The sequence below is a fragment of the Panthera leo genome, chromosome B2 (genome assembly GCF_018350215.1).
Source record: "Panthera leo isolate Ple1 chromosome B2, P.leo_Ple1_pat1.1, whole genome shotgun sequence".
Lineage (NCBI taxonomy): Eukaryota > Metazoa > Chordata > Mammalia > Carnivora > Felidae > Panthera > Panthera leo.
The window spans coordinates 98,829,780-98,846,793 of record NC_056683.1 but is presented as its reverse complement, the minus strand read 5'-3'; the positions used below and the strand labels follow the sequence as shown (position 1 = coordinate 98,846,793).

At 45.0% G+C, this 17,014-nt stretch overlaps 1 protein-coding gene across 2 annotated transcripts in view; it reads left to right on the top strand.

Annotated features, from left to right (window-relative positions):
- METTL24 (methyltransferase like 24) overlaps positions 1–17,014 on the top strand; it is a 104,880-nt gene that overhangs the window by 17,666 nt on the left and 70,200 nt on the right. The window contains exon 2 of one of the 2 annotated variants that reach the window (XM_042939571.1): positions 15,469–15,567. In XM_042939571.1, the coding sequence (XP_042795505.1) occupies positions 15,469–15,567 (99 nt within the window). Of the gene's footprint in view, positions 1–15,468; positions 15,568–15,617; positions 15,654–17,014 lie in introns of those variants that run through there. The other variant, XM_042939572.1, reaches the window with a different exon arrangement.

The window sequence follows — 17,014 nt, the reverse complement described above, 5'->3', positions numbered from 1 at the left end:
TTAATCTGGGAGTGGATCAGAATCGGGCATAGGAGTTTGCAGAATACAGATACCTCTGCCTCCCCTGCCCCAGGCCTCCTGTGAAGGACCACTCCTCCCTCACGGGGGTGGGTGCCGGGTTAAGACTTGTCAATCATGATTGGGATGGTTGACTCCTAAACCTGGTGGAGAAGCATCCGCAGCAAGTGTTCAGGGTTTTTTTTTTAAACGTTTATTTATTATTGAGAGACAGAGTCAGACAGAGCACGAGCAGGGGAGGGGCAGAGAGAGAGGGAGGCACAGAATCCGAAACAGGCTCCAGGCTCTGAGCTGTCAGCACAGAGCCCGACGCGGGGCTCGAACTCACAAACCGCGAGATCGTGACCTGAGCCGAAGTCGGACGCTTAACCGACTGAACCACCCAGGTGCCCGGCAAATGTTCAGTTTTAAGTGAGAGCTGCCCCAGTGTGATGGCCTTTTGTCTCCTGGAATCACCTCACTGCCAGCTGGGCTGAGCCTCAGGAGGTGGAGCCCGGGGTCCTGCCCAACAGCCTGGAGGGTGGGGCCCACACCAGCCCACGCCTGGACGTGGTGCTGAGGCGGACAATCCTATCCATGGCCAGTTCTGCCTTCCTCGGTCTCCTTAAGCTGCACCTGGGAGAAGAACCATGTTTTGTTTTCAGGGTAGTAGCCAATGGCTCCTCCCTGGTATTGATTTTTATGTTACCTCATTTGTAAATAAGTGCTTGTTTTATATTGTAAAAATGTTGAATGTCAAAAAAAACCTTTTTTTAAGACAGAAAACTTGGTAGCTTCTTGAGAAACAAACATAAAAGAAGTTGCGGTCATCTCTTCGACTCTTCTGCCTTGTCCACAGTCCTGCTTTATGTTTGTATTTCTCCAGCTACACACTGGCATTAGTCTAGCATCTAAGTTGATCAATAACGTCGCCCTGTCTCTGTGTGCGTGTGGAATCTCTACAACCATTTATTTAGCAAGGTGAGTAGAAGTCTCCTATGGAAAGTCACTGATTCGCAGTAATTGGTCAGTTATGTAGAAGGTAGTTAAAGCAGTGATTAACAAAAAGCATACACACAGTCTGCTTTAACTCAAAACACGCATGCACATTTGTTTGCCAGTCTTTTGTTGTGAGTTTGGCTCCTGATTGGAGTTCTGGTCTTTCTTGCAAAAACCCATCTGAACTGCATCACCCTTTTCCAATTTTGGTTTCTTCAAAGTGGAGCAAGAACTTAACACTTGTGAGGCAACCTACGTGCAAAACACCTTTAGATTTCAGTGATTTTGTTACTCCGTTTTACAGTTGCTTTACTCATACCTAACGCAACGGCATTTAAAAATAGTACCTAGCTTTTATTGACTTGGTTTCTGTAGAAAAGAGAACTGTTTTCTTTCTGTGCACAGGTTTCATCAGTTTACCTAATTTTAATTAAATTATAGGAGTTCAATAACTTGTGCAACTGATGTAAATTGGTTTGGGAACAAACCAAGTCACTCCTGGTGAAAATACAACTACACTGGTAGCAGCAGGAGAGCACAGGTAGAGACGATGCTGAATGTCCGTTGATCTGACAAGTTAGGGTTTTTTTTTTATTTTTTTAATGTTTATTTATTTTTGAGAGAGAGAGAGAGAGAGAGCATGAGTGGGGTAGGGCAGAGAGAGAGAGAGGGAGACACAGAATCTGAAGCAGGTTCCAGGCTCTGAGCTGTCAGCACAGAGCCCGATGCAGGGCTCAAACCCACGAACCGTGAGATCATGACCTGAGCCAAAGTCAGACACTTAACCGACTGAGCCACCCAGGTGCCCCTGACAAGTTAGTTTTGTAGAGAGATTAAGAATGCTCCCACTGTAAGAAATGTTGAAGAAGAGCAAAACTTCACATGTTTTCAAGTATGTTGGAGTTACTTTATTTGTAAAATGAATTCCTACAAGGAGGAATGCATTTGTTTACCTTTAGGAGAATCTGCATGCATAGTTGTGCAGGTGGGATGAGGGGGACTGGAGCAGTTATGAACAGAAGGGGCATCCCTTCAAGGCTTTGTGGGATCGGCCTTTTGAGTCAAACATAGTTTTGCATTTAACAAATAAAATTGACTGTAGCAAGTGTTTATAGTTTCGAGGTTACAGGTCAACAGCTTTGGGATTATGAAAACAAACTTTATATAGTAGAAAAATCTCAGTTCTCTTCTTAACAAATAGGTTTGGATAACACCTAACTTGATGATTTCAAGGTATAGAATATATATGTACAGGTTCCGATTAAATTTTACAACTGGTACATAAATCGTTGTTGCCCTTTTTATCTATCACACATTTAAGGTTGATAACTTGATTCCATCTAAATAAATAAATAAGTAGTATTTATATTTGGCTAGATTGAGGTATTACTATGAAACCCAGCTAGTGGATATCCCTACTTTCATCCAAAGTTATTTAAAAAAATTGTCCTCAATCCCAAGAATTATGTCATGTTCTTTCCTCCCTGGCATTTAAATCAATATAAAAATGTCCCTTGGAATCATTTATGTGGGGGGACTGTAAACGAAGTAAAATACATGGTGTTCTCATGAGGTTTGTAGTCTGGTTAGAGAAACAAGACCAACGTACTTGAAACAGATTATAGCAAACATTTGATTAAATATAAAATGAGAAGTGCAAGCAATAACTGCTGAAGAACCTGCTTTGCATAGTTTATCTTGCACATAGTTAAGGCTTGAGTGAATAGGAAGTTTGGGGGAAGTACATGAGACAAAATAAGTGGAATTTGAACTGACTAGTGAATAAAAGAGAGGATTGTTGGTAGGAGAGGAAAGGTATGTTCAGGACAAGATGCACTTAGGGAGCAGACCAGAGAATAAGGTTTGTTTTATAATCCTAGAAGGCCCTATAAAATCCTAAAAAGTTCCTTATAGTATTTATATGAGCACCTCCTAACTTCTCTGAGTCTTGGCAGTGAATTATCTTTGATTATACTTCTTTTCTTTCCCTGGGAATATCCATAAAACCAACGTTCTGTTACAGCCTACCATTCAATCTCTAACGTTGTGGCATTGGGAGAGTTCTGTGGGGATTCATATCCAACAATGATAACCATCTTTTACCTAGTGCCTTGTAGGTACCTGTATCAGTCAGGATAGGATAGGTTATGCCGCAGTAACAAACATCCTCAAAATTTCAGTGGATTAAAATAACATATAAAGTCTATACTAATAGGAAAAGTATAAACTTCCTATGGGGAAGATAAAACTCTGAGACCTGGGATGGGGGCTGCATAATGTAGCAGAGCAAGTATGGGACTAGTTGCCTAGAGGTCTGGCTCTGAGTCACAGCCCAACTCCTCCTACCTATGTGACATCGATATGTCATTTCATCTCTCTGAGCTTGATTTTCTTCAATTATATCTTGATATCTTGATTTCTTCAATTATAATATGAAGGAGTCTAGCTCATCCTTAAGCTCTCTTTGAATACAGTGATTCTCTGCATGCATAAAACAAGTAAAAATAAAAGCTAGAATAGATTCTGTCTTCTAGATTCTAGAATGTATTTGCTTTTTTTTTTTTTTTCTACATGTTTATGTATTTATTTTGAGAGAGAGAATGTATGCGAGCAGGGGCGGTGGGGGATGGCAGAGAGAGAGGAGAGGGAGATTCCCAAACAGGCTCTGCACTGTGAGTGCAGAGCCTCAGGAGGGCTTAAACTCACAAACATGAGATCCTGACCTGAGCCAAAATCAAGAGTTGGACGCTTAACCGACTGAACCACCCAGGTGCGCCTATAATGTGTTTGCTTTTTAAGCTCTTCCAAGATGTTTGTTTGTTTTTCTTTAACATAAGGACTGCCAGTCTTTTTTTCTCATACCATTAAGAAATATGGTCAACATTTTCATCAGTTTAGATCTGCTATATTTATTTGCCCAATTTGTCCCCTTTACTCTTGTTATTTCCAGTCTGAAATGGGGAAGGAGACTGGGCCAAGGTCGGCTGCCACACTGACGGCTCCACTTCTAACCTCAGGGATCCTTGCTCTCATTCACCAGAGAGCTCTGAGTCCAGAAAGTTCCATGGTGGCAAACCCAATTGACCTCTATAAAGGTCTGCTTCTTTCAGCAATGCTTCATGTTCCTAAAAAGGGCCAGTTAGTGATAAAGATTGTAGATCTTTCCTTCCATTTAGGTTTGAAGCTTAAGTGCTTTTGGTTCCAGAGTTGTGCAACGAGCTTGCCCTGCCTTGTGTTATACTGCTGGCAGCCTCCCATAGATGGAAAAGAAACATTTATTGGGCTGCTTCTGCTTGTCAGGCACTATAACTTACAGTGCATTCAGACAGAAGAATGTTCTATAAATACAGAATCATGAGAGGAATGTCCCAGCACCAGAGTCTTATTTTTAATTGTCAGTAGGATTCACTCAGGCTACCTAAAACTATATCACAATCAAAAAGGACCAGAGAGTGGCCGTATGGACAATATGAAAATGACAAAGATTTAATAATGAGTGAAAATGTATTGAAAACCCATAAATCATACATACGTATGTGCATACGTGTGTAATTGTGTGCAACTGATGGCTTGTATTCAATGGGGTGTGATAGCCTCATCAGAAAACTGATGATGCCCTTGAACCATGTGCAAAATGGTGGGTGGTTTGGCTGGGCTCCTGGACTCTGCTGTGCTCTTTTCCTTCTACCTACCCTGGGCTGTCCTACCCACGGGAGAGGACCTTATGCCTTGCCTGCTTATGCCCTTTCTCAAAGGCACCATACAGTGTCTACAGTTGATTTCCAGGAAAGGTTTTGCTTCCCACCCATGTGCTGTGCCACACTCGGCTGCTGTTCCATGTGTCAGCCTTCAGGGTGGCTGCAGGGTGGCTGCAGGGTGCCGCAGCTCTGTGACTCAGATGCTCAGTGCGGCCTCTTGGATACATTCTCTCTGCCACGACCCCTGTTTCTCCGCACTTGGTGACTCTGGGTGACACATGTTAATTCTCTTTAGTAATGAAAATCACATCTTGTTTAGACTCTAGAACTGAAACCCTTTCTCTGTAAAATTGCTCAACAGCACTGAGCTTTACCATTGACAGGCATTCTGCTCGACATTATTCCCCAGAGCCTCCTTAGAGGCTCTAGGGCTGGGAGGCTAATGGGGCATCCATATGGATGTGAGTGGAAGTCTTGGGATTACAGTGAGGGAACCATGGGGAGATCTGTGGGCTGGCCTGAGGATTGAGGACCAATGTGGGCTGAGAGGCACCAAAGAGGCCTTAGGCACCCCTCATGGACAACTCTGGGTCCCAAGTGACTTTGTGGGGAGGATAGAGGTAGCTATTCAGGTATTGGGGGGAGTATCCCCTCCTTCCTCTCGTAACCCCCTTTCCTGTCTTCCCTTCTTGATTCCTTGATTCCGTTCCCTCCATTCAGGTAGTTTTCTTGTTTTCCCCACCCTCTACTTCTCCTTTGTCTTTGACAGCTACTCAGGATCTAAGGATCCTTAAAATGGGTTTATAGGGGGTGCTGCAGACTTTCCATCCTGAGGCTGATGATTCAGGAGCTGGTGAATGGGGAGATGTTAACTGGCTGGAGTTTTCTAAATGAAGTAAGTCCACGAACTCCTAGCAGATGTTGATTCAGATGATGTTAAGCTTCTAGGAAATTTTTGAGTTTATTTATTTATTTTGAGAGAGCGATTGAGAACAAACAGGGAAGGGTAGAGAGACGGAGAGATAGAATCCCAAGGAGGCTCTGCACTGTCAGTGAGGAGTCCAATGCGGGCTTGAACTCACAAACTGTGAGATCATGACCTGAGCCGAGATCACGAGTCAGACGCTTAACCAGCTGAGCCACCCAGGTCCCCCAAACTTCTAGGATTTTGACTTCCAGAGGGTCTGAGTCCCCTATATGTTTTGAATAGGGCATGCATATATGTGGAAGTGTGTGTGCATGCGTGTGTATATGTGTGTGTGTTTGTGAGAGAGCTAGAGAACATGAATCCTTAAAAATGTGGTTAGTGTTGTTTTCCAGTTCCTGTTTGATTTGTTAGGCAACCTTTCTTCTATAATCTTACAGACAAATGAGACTCCTCCCTCCTTTCCTGCTTATGTGTTACCCCAGTGAGAAACAGGATTTGACATTTGAGTTACTACTCGGCATGTAGATGCTGTGTAGTTTCTATATCATGAAACCAAATGAGAGCCTCTGCCTTTCACTGGATCTATCCAGGAATTTGGCTGCTCTTTCTACTGTCTATGAGAAAAACCTAAAATACAATATGTTTTATTCTTTTAGCCATTCCCTCGGGGGTTCCAATCTCACCCAGACTTGAACTATTTTGACACACATGCACACACACACACACACACACACACACACAGAAAACATGGTGAATTTAAAGATGTCGGTTGAAGAACAAAACCCAGCTCAAATTTGTTTGGCATTTCTTTCCACCTTACCAGGGTAACTTAGAGATTCAGTCTAGAGCTGAGTGTCTTTTCTTCTTTGTCCTTAATCCCTTCCTAAAAGTTATCAGGGCCTGCTTGAATTATAGTGCATTTTTTCTTGTCAGAGTTGATTTGATTTCTGGTTCCCTTGCCTCCCAGCCTACACTCTGTGTAATGCTGCAGAGGCAGCAGATTGATGGGGAAAGGATTCAAAATGCTGCTCTGCATTTGGGTTTCACCATGTGTGCCGTCTGCTGCCAGAGGCATTTAGCAGATGGACTTGGAGAGGTAGGACTGTGCCTCCACAGGGAGGGGACCTCTGGGGAAGAGGTCCCTAGGGGAGGGGCTCTGCCTTTCCCACCTCGCCATTCGGACCCTGACTCACCACCGAGTCGAGTCCATCATGAGATGATTAGACTCGGCTTCTGTCGTCATGTTCAGTTTGGAACAGTTTGCTTATGATGTGTGGGGGCAGGGATTTCTTGGAGTCTGTTTGGGGCTCGCTGAGCTTCTTGAATCTTTAAGTTTAGAGCGGTCGTCAAATTTGGGCATCTTTTCAGCCATTCTATCTTTCAATTTTGTTTTTTCCTTTCTGCACTGCATTCTTACTCTTCCTCCTCTGGGAGTCTAATCTGAAAGTTAGACCTCTTGATATTGTCCTACAGGTCCCTGAGGCTCTTTTTACTACCCACCCTCCCCCGCCAAAAAAATCATTTTTTTTCTCTCTGTTGTTCAGATTGGATACTGTCTATGGATCTGTCTTCAAGTTCACTGACCTTTCCTTGTGTCCTATCCATTCTGCTGCTGAGTCCATCCATGAGACTTTTATTTTGGTTATTGCATTTTTCAGTTCTGAAGTTTCCATTTGGCTCTTTATATCTCGTATTTCTTTGCTGAGGCTTTCTGTCTTTCCACTGGTTTCAAGAATGTATGTCCTTGCTTCTTGGAGTTTTTCTAGAACAGTTGCATTTAATTTTTTTCAAATAATTCCAACATTTATGTTATGCCTGTATTGGCATCTGTTGATTGTCTTTTTCCCACACCAGTTCGGATTCTCTTCATGTGCCGAGTAGTTTTGGGTTATATCCTGGACATTTTGCATATTGTATTATGAGACTCTGAGTCATAACTCATAAACTCTGAGATTAAATACCATAGATAAGGTTGATATATTTGTTTTCACAGGCAATCTGGTTGGATTGAGGCCTCACATTTCAGCCGGCCTTCTGTGGATCGTAATTTCAATATCAGTCCTGTTTTCAAAGTCTTTGCCATGTTTTTTTTTCAGACCTCTCCCACATGCATGCCACCCAGTGTCCAGTCTGGGACCCTGACCTAAAGGTCAGTCGGCTTGGCTCCCAAAGCCTTTGGTATGCTAACAAGGGTCAGATCCATGTTCCTACGGCCCAGGGCTTCATAAACCAATTTATGGGGTTGCTTTCCTTTTCCACGATTTTCCCAGTATTTTCCGGTTCCTTGTGGTTTCTGAACCCCTGACCAGAAAGGGTGGGCTTTAGTTATTCCTGCTCTACTCATGCTGTACTGCATACCTCTGGTAACTGTGCCTGAGTCCAAGGCCAAGATAACAGAAGAAAGAGACAGAAAACACTCGCTGGGGCATTTACCCCATCCTCTTGGGGTGATAGCCATCCTCTTGGGGTGATAGCCACAGATAAAAGGGTGAGCTGCCCTTTCCTCTAGAGTTTTAGGTGCCTGTGGCCCCCTTGCTTGACTTCCATCACTGCAGTGGGATGGCCCAGGCATTGGGATGCTAGAACAGAGGGGGAGAAAAGAGAGAGAGAGAGGAAAATGAAGGATTTTCTCACTGTCTCTGAGCCTTAGGAGGCCCCTTCTCTGCTGGAGCCTGAACTGGAGGGCTTTCCCGATGCTCTTGGTCTGTGCCAATGCCCGCTTCCAGTGTGTGGCTGTCTCGAGCAGAGGCCAGGAAAGAGGACCTCAGAAGAAAAAACAATGGTGACCTCACTGCTTGTTCAGTGGTACTTTGAATTCTGGTCTTCTTCTCCAATCTGCCTGTTAGTGTTTACTTTTCAGATTCCTCAAATCACTGCTCTGTGTGTTCTGTCCAGGTTTTAGTGCTGATTCAGTGCAAGACACAGGGTGGGGGTGTGCTTACACATCTTATCCAGAACTGAAACTGAGATTCCTTTGTTTGAATGACATTTTTGCACCGGGTACCTGAATTTCAAATGTCACCACAAAACGTGTAACTGACCCCTGCTCTTTTTGAAGCAGGACTGACTGAGAAAAAGGGCCTGAGCATGCAGAGGGGAATGCGTGTTCACTGCCACCCCAGAGACTCACAGAGCCCTGCACACTCACTCAGTCCAAGTCCTAAAGACTGTTATCTGAGGATGTTGCAGAAAGGTTGTGGCTGATGCTTACACGCTCTCAGCTGTGCCTGGTCGCATGTCCTGCTGGGGACCGACTCTACAACTCCCACAACTCCCTTCTCCTAAAAAGGAATAAATAATTTCCTTCAATCGTTGTTTTCCTGCCCACTAACGGATGCTCTTAATTAGCACAAGATTGCAAAATAGATATATTTTTCTTGTTTTGGGCTTGTTCCTCCCAGAAAGCTTAGGCTTCCCCGACATTGACACATCAACACATGCTCAGTGGATGGTTTAGTTTGCCTCAAGGACTCACAACCTTGTTCTTTTCCACAGAAAAGACGCAGAGCTTCAGTTGTTAGCCATCTCTCCCGATATAAAATTGCTGGTTCTAAAACCTTTCTGGAGCTTCCTAGTTGTGAGAATGTGCACTTAGGAGTATTGCAACTTTATAAAAATGTCCCAATCACTCTGCCAATTATCCAGCATGGTAAAGAAACACCCTTTACATCACTCATCCTACAATTTCATCCCTAAAGACCTGTCGCATTGAAGTACAGAGGAATGGGCCATTAGAAGCCTTCCTTTGGCTTATGTTTGTATTTTACACAAATATGTTGAAAAATGTGCAATAGTGGTACTGTTCCTTGTTTGACAATTTCTACGGGAGCTACTTGAGGTCATTCATGGGTGTGGGGAAACTGCCTATGAAAAAAGAAGCCGTTATTCCACATTTCAAGACAAGGACAGCTTTTGCACCAGGCGGAATTGATGGCTCTCTTTTCTAGGTCATGGGTGGGTCTGCTTTTTTTGTAATAATTTTTTTTTTAAATGCAGTCAGTTTTGCTTGGGGCTTACGGTCTCGAATTAATGCATTTCTATTATGTGCATACGTGTAGGCTGGTAGGCAAAAGAGCATGTTAAAACATTGCTTTATTTCTTGTATTATCTTTTAATAGTAAAATCTTGGAATTCAGCTCCTTTGGCTTGAAAGAATCATTTTTGTTTTCAAGAAACAAATTTAATGCCGAAATCATAAGTCATAAAAAATATCTGAAAGCCTCATGGCGATGCTTGTGGTCTTTTTGAGACTGACTCAGTGATCACTTTTTGCCCTGTGGAAAGCAGAATTTCAGATGTCTGCAAAATAGCCTGAGAGCGACATGAGTTCGCGGTGTATATCTTTTGCTGTCCTAAATCATAACTTTTGGAAATGTTTTCTATGCACTCAAAACATATTAGAGGAGGCCGGCTCACTTTTCAATGCACATTGCCTGAAGAAAGTGGCAGATAGAGCCTTGACAAACAAAGTGGAGGCTGCTTCCTTGCCTCAGAAATCTGGGACCTTGTCTTCCTTGTGCCGCTTGTCCGTGCTCGGGGAGGGGCTCCTTTATAGGAGTGGCCTGGTGGTTCAGGGAGCAGGACCTTGGACTGCAACGGAGTAGAGGGACCCTCCTCCCTGGGTTGGCTCAGGAGGAGGCCTACTTCTCGGTGGCCGCTCATTGTGTGTGCCCCATTTGACATTTTAGCCCAGGTCTGCTGGGGACAGACAGACCAGCCTCAAATGACAGTACGTCCACCCCCTTCTGCCGAAGCAGCTCCTTTCCCCATCCCGAGGGGAAGCGGGGGTGGCAGACAGGACTGGGAATCCGTGTTTCCACCTCCTGGGAGTGATGGGGGTAGCATCGTTCTGGCCACATGATATTTGCAGCATGTGGGTAATAGTGTATCCTGGCATTTAGGGAATGGTTTGGGGGTAAAATCATGACAATTTTCTTAAAACAAAAAGATTTGGTGGGTGGGTGTGTTTGCCTTGTTCTACTTAATACCGGCCATTGGTGTTCTAAGGTGCTCAGAGAGTTCTGCGTGTGGAATGTTTGGAGGGACAAATATTGATGTATGTACCAGAGAATTAAGACAAATGATAATTGAAAGAGATGATAAAAGCTAGTGGTTTCCTTGGGGTAATAATCACGAACTGCTGTCAGACTGATTCCAGGAGGAACATTACTTTATGTGAAGTGTTTTTTAAACAGCTCGAGCAAAGCATTAAGCCAGAGCATTTCTGGGGCATCTCTTTGCTGTATATTCCTATCATGTCTCCACTTGAGATTCCTCAACGGATAGTCGCTGTTCCAGCTGCCATGTTGAGCTTCATCGGGGTCGACAATCAGTTGGAAATGAGAAATATGAGCTTGCAGTCAGGATCTTGTCTGTGGATTCTGAAGATAATTCTATAGTCCTGCTATATGGATTCACCATTATTGATCTGTGAAGTTATTTTTATGTGTTAGTGAAGGGTGAGTGGCTTCTGCTGTGTTTAAAGGTGTCTCTTTCATGAAGCCTTTGGGTTTCTCGCAGTAGAGACAGATTTCCGCAATCTGCACTTGTGTTTTTGGCATTTAGTTTGGAGCTATGTTTACGTCCTCGATCTCTTCGTGACCCCACTTACCCTATGGAAATTTCCATCAGAGCTCCTATGAACTTCATTGCATTCATTGGGTTATAGCTGTATTAAATTGTAACCCAGAGCCTGGCACAAGGCACAAATGCCCACTGAATCAATGGATGACTCCCTGGTCGAGTCTCATTGCTTCTTTCCGAAGAATGCTGTGCAGGAGACCTTCTATTTGTCTCTCCAGATCCACCATCCACTCTTCTCCTCCTCCTCTGCACCCCCAGAGGCTGACTTTGCATGGACAACCATAGCCTCCCTCTTCTCTGCCTTCTCTTGGCTTTGACAGTTGGTGTGCATACATAATAGGACTGGATGTGACAGGATTGGCTATGTTCCTTTTTGAAAAAAAAATTTTTAATGTTAATTTATTTTTGAGAGAGAGACAGAGCGTGAGCAAGGGAGGGGCAGAGAGAGAGGGAGACACAGAATCCGAAGCAGGCTCCAGGCTCCGAGCTGTCAGCACAGAGCCCGATGCGGGGCTCGAACCCACAGACCGCAAGATCATGACCTGAGCCGAATCAGACCCTTAACTGACTGAGCCACCCAGGCACCCTGGATTGGCTTTGTTCCTTTATTAAATGCCTTCTCCATAAAGTTTCCCTCTCTGGGTTCCATAAATTCCTCTTGCTCCTTGCGGCTTAGGATTTGTAAAGTCTCTCTGGTGCTACCTGTCATAGATACTGCATTATTCGTTATCGGTTTCCTTAAACCCTGCCCACGCCTTTATAAATAGTCTATTGAATTCTTCTTGGATTAGCCAGTTGGAAGGAGCCTATTGTATCCTGCTGGAATCCTGGCTGATATTTGCCCAAGTCACCCAGATGACAAAGTTAGTTATAATCTAGATATCATAATCTTGCATTATTTCAAGTAAACAGTCTCTTCTAGGCCAGTCTGCCTCCAAATTCGAATCAAATATAGCAGGGGTCAGCAAACTACAGCCTGCAACCTATTTTTGTAAATGGAGTTTCATTGGAACACAGCCACGACCATTGGTTTACTCACTGTCTGTGGCTGTTTTGAGCTACAGCAGGGGGTGAGGAATTGCAGTGGAAACTGTATGGCCTGCAAAGCCTAAAATATTTGCTGTTTGGCCCCTTATAGAAAGAGTTTCCTGATCCCTGATTTAGAGGAAGACCATGATGGGTGAACTTTATCATTTCTATCAAGAGGCTCCTGGGCCATATGCTGGCACACTTGTGAGTGGCCGCGTGAGAAAGACATGGGGAGTTTTAAACCCCAGACCTGGACAAGCCTGCCTGAAGCTCTGCGTTGCTGTGCAGACAGCGGGGGCGACCTGGAAAGGCACTTTGTCATTTGATGCAAGGACATGACCAGGCACAACTGGGAGGCGTTTGTACTTAACTGTGCTTATAATTTATGATTTCATAATTCAGCACTTCCTGAAAAGATTTGCTCTCCCTAATTTTCAGCATTTACCTGCCAAAGTTATTTTGTGTGTCTGTCTCTGCCACCAGACTGTGCACTTCTTGGGAGAGTCAAGGTTTTTTTTTTTTAATTTTTTTTTTTTAACGTTTATTTATCTTTGAGACAGAGAGAGACAGAGCATGAACGGGGGAGGGTCAGAGAGAGAGGGAGACACAGAATCTGAAACAGGCTCCAGGCTCTGAGCTGTCAGCACAGAGCCCGACGCGGGGCTCGAACTCACGGACCGTGAGATCATGACCTGAGCCGAAGTTGGTCGCTCAACCGACTGAGCCACCCAGGCTCCCCGGGAGAGTCAAGGTTTTATTCGTATCTGTGTTGACCAGTGTCTGGCACAGGGTGGCTGATGCTCAATGAATATTGTTTGACCACATGGTAATCACCATCTACTTCAGAGAAGAAAGGAAAGTAGGGGGGTGGCGGAAGGTATTACCTGGGAAGATATGTTAATGTTCTCAGGCTTTCTCTGATTAGACTCTCTGCCTGATCAGCCTTCACAGAACAAGACAGCTATAAGAAAAGGCTGCGTTCCCAGAAAAGGGTGCCCCTCAGGGCAGACTGGCTACATAATTTGTGGGGCTTGGTGCAAAATGAAAATGTGAGCCCTCTTTTCAACATTTATTAAAGAATTTCAAGACAGTGTCAGCAGAGCATTGAGCCAAGCATAGGCCCTTCTTAAAAAAAAAAAAAATTTAAGATTTTATCTTTAAGTAATCTCTACACCCAGCATGGGGCTTGAACCCACAACCGCAAGATCAAGAGTCACACGCTCCACCGATTGAGCCAGCCAGGCGCCCCCAAGCGCAGGCCCTTCTAAGACTGCATAGGTTGTATGCCCATGAAACTGGCAGCTGAGAACAAGACAGCCTGTGGGAAATCAGTGAGGATTCCTTAAGTCTAGAAAGCTGCAGGGCACTTAACTACTACAAGGAGGCACGGACCTGTCTAGACGGTAAGACTGTGGGCTCTTGGGCTTTGTGCCACGATGTGAGGCTAATCACATCTGACCTGGAATAACGCTTATCACTTACGAAGTGTCCACATTTATCTCAGACCCCCATGCCAGGGTGGGCTTCTCTTCCCCAAACTCACACACCTGGCTTGATGCTGACTGACCTGCTTGCTCCCCCACTCCTCCTAGCTTTTCAACCCCAGGTCACCCAGGCCACCCCATCCAGGGGCAAACCCCCCACATTTGCACTAAAGTATATCAGGGCTAGCCTGTTTAGGTTTTTTTTTTTTTTTTTTTTTTTTTTTTTTTTTTTTTTTTGGGAGGGGGTGGGTGACAGTTCCTGTCATAATACCTAGTCTTAGTCTGTTTGGGCTGTCATAGCAAAATGGCACAGACTGAGTGGCTTATAAAGAACAGAAGTTTATTGCTCACAGTTCTGGAGGCTGGAAGTCCAGGGTCAGGGTGCCAGCAGAGTTGGTTTCCAGTAAAGGCCCTCTTCAGGGTTGGTGCCTTCTCTCCAGGTCTTCACATTGTGGAAGGGGCTAGGGAATTCTGTGAGGTCTTTTTTAGAAGAGTACTGATCGCATTCAGGAGGGCCCTACCCTCATGACCTAAGCTATTCCCAAAGGCCCCACCTCCTAATACCATCACCTTGGTCATTAGGATTTCGACCTATGAATATGGGGGAGGGGAACACACACATTCAGATCCTGGCAATATCTGAGTGAAGAACAATGTGTATGCGTGAATGGTGCATTTATCTGTCCCTAGAACCTTCCCTTGCCTCCTTCTGCATCATAAAAGGGGGTTTAAAGGCCCAGTCTAAGCACTGCGGGAACCCCTGTGCCTAGACACCCAGCGTCTTTCCTGACTCCAGACATCTACCCTCCCAGCAGATGGGGCTTCTCTCCCCATCCCACCCCCTTCCCCACCCTGCACCCTGAGCGCTATTCTCCCCCTGAGAATCACAGCAAGGCTTTGGAAGGTTTCTAAGTGGTGATAAGTACAGGTGGGGGACTTGGAACTCTAGAAAGGACTTCATGACTAGTGCTTCCTTTTGACTAGAGGGATCCCACTTGCGTTTCTTCCAGACCACTGCGATCCCCCAGCCCTTCATCCCTCCCACTACCCTTGCTGCAAAAGGAGGCCTAGCCTTCATCTCTAACCACTGTGCTCATTGGTGCTCCTCACGTCCTCTGCTGAAAGGCAGCAGCCCCTTGCTAAGAGGCTACTCTTGTCAGCCTTGGTGGTGACAGCTCCGGGGTCCTCTCCCGCAGGTGCACAGCCCCAGATGCTAGGCACACTGAGATCTGGAAGACTGAGTGTGGCTGCCCTTGTCTCCCTGTGCTGGGGAAGGCACCCAAGCACCCAAAGGACTTCAGGCTTTTGCCTCGACAACATAACTGGCCCTTAGGGAGGCTCATGGTTCTGAAGCTCTAAGCTTTGGAAACTCTAGTAGATAGAGGAGTTTTTCTTCGCATGGGGGAGAGGCACAGTAATACAAAGCCACAGTTGAGAGAGCCTGATGGGGTCAAGTGGAGTTTATTTTTGATCAGAAGAGTCAGACGTCCCCAGGCCTTTGCAGTCTTTTGCTTAACCTGGTAGCTGGGCTTTCTCAGGCCTTGCTTGCTTCCGTGTGACCGATGTGACTGTAATGACAGCAGCTCCGAACCCACTCCCCACCGCCTGTGCACAGACATGTTTGTTTTGCAGACAGTTAAAGCGGCCAAGGAGCCTAGCTGATGCTCTGTGTCCATCCCACCCCCACCCCCACCCCCAGTGCCTCAACACTTTACGCATCAACCTGTTTTCTGTTTTCTGTCTTCTACAGCATCCCCGGTGGCATATAGATCTCCAGCCGTGGGCAGGACCTGCTCAGTCCCTGGATGAGGAAGCCTTGAGGTTTCTGAGATACATCAGCACCACTCAGGTTGTATTTCAGATGCAATTGGATCTGGAGACACTCTAAAAGATATTGATCAACCCCCTTTCAAAAAGGATTCCATCATTGAGGGGGTAGGAAGATTCTCAGGGACTCCTGGTGGGGACTTGATAGGGACATAGTTTCTGAGGCCTCAATGCTTACATTTATCCACTTGTTTGAAGGCAGATAAGATGCCTTCTATTTGCTTCAGCATCTTCTGCCTTCCAGGGGTATTGTCATCTTGAAATGTTTTAATGATTCATCCTGACGTGTTCTTAAAGATCCACTTTAGCAAATTGCTTTGGAAAACCATTTGAGGCGACAGATTCACACCCATGAGTGGGCAGTCAAGTGTGTCATAAAACAAAACCATCATCTGGAGGTTCAAGTTCCATTTTGGATTTGGAGGAATCTGCCTTTTTGCTTTTCTGCCACAGATGCTTGGTGGACAGGGCCCCGCTAGGCCAGGGAGCAGAGGGGACATTGCAGGCGGTCCAAGAAGCTAATGAATCCAACAGTACTTTGTTCTTAGAGCATTTAAAGTCATTATGGAGCATCGGCCTTAGTGGTGACTTAACACATTGTGGCAGCTCCTGCCGAGGCTGAGCCTGTGCCCCCGGCAAGTAAAGGGACTGTCTATTAAGGAGAGTCTATGGCTCTTGACACGTTAATCAGGAGGTTCTGTCCTCAAGTAGCCTGATCCTGGGGACAGAGAGACATAAGAGAAGATCAAGGCCTGAGGGAAACTTTGCCCTGGATTAAGTCGAGGTGTTAGTAAATTAGAAACTCACACTGCCTCTAAGGTACCTAGGCCAACTGGGGAGGTAGCCCGTGGAGCTCGTGTGGCACTGAGGGTCTCAGGCTCTTTTGATGTCCCTTCAGCCCCCTGGCATCCCACTTCTTCTCCCAAACCTTGCTGGCAGCAGAGCCCGTTTTTCATCTGTGGAGAGAATATGTTTCAAGGTCTTTAGAAGACTGGGCGTAAAAGAAAGTCCCATTTCTCATATAATGCAGTCAGACAATTGGATTTTAATGGTTGTCACCTAGACATGGAAGTGAAAGCTTGTTGAATTAATCGCAAGTTATGGAATGATAAATTGATCCCTGTGCTTTACATAATTTCATCTTGTTTTGCTGCTGCAAATTAATTTGGTGGCCACTCACAGATTTAATTAAGGTGCTGAAATTTTAATTGTACAGTTTGGTTTTTCATGAAGGATGAGAAGCCCGACCTCTTGACTGTGACTTTAAGAAACTCTTAAGACACCAGAGGAAAACGAGAGGTGTTATACTTATGAGTTGGGTTTGAGAACTATGGGCTCCATCCCCGCCCCAAATAAATTGACCAAGTAAAAGCCTCTAGATTCCATTTTATATGTATTTCAGGTTAATGTTCTGTAACTTATAAAAGGCATATTTACTTAGAAGAAGCTTGTGAGGCACGAAAGGATTA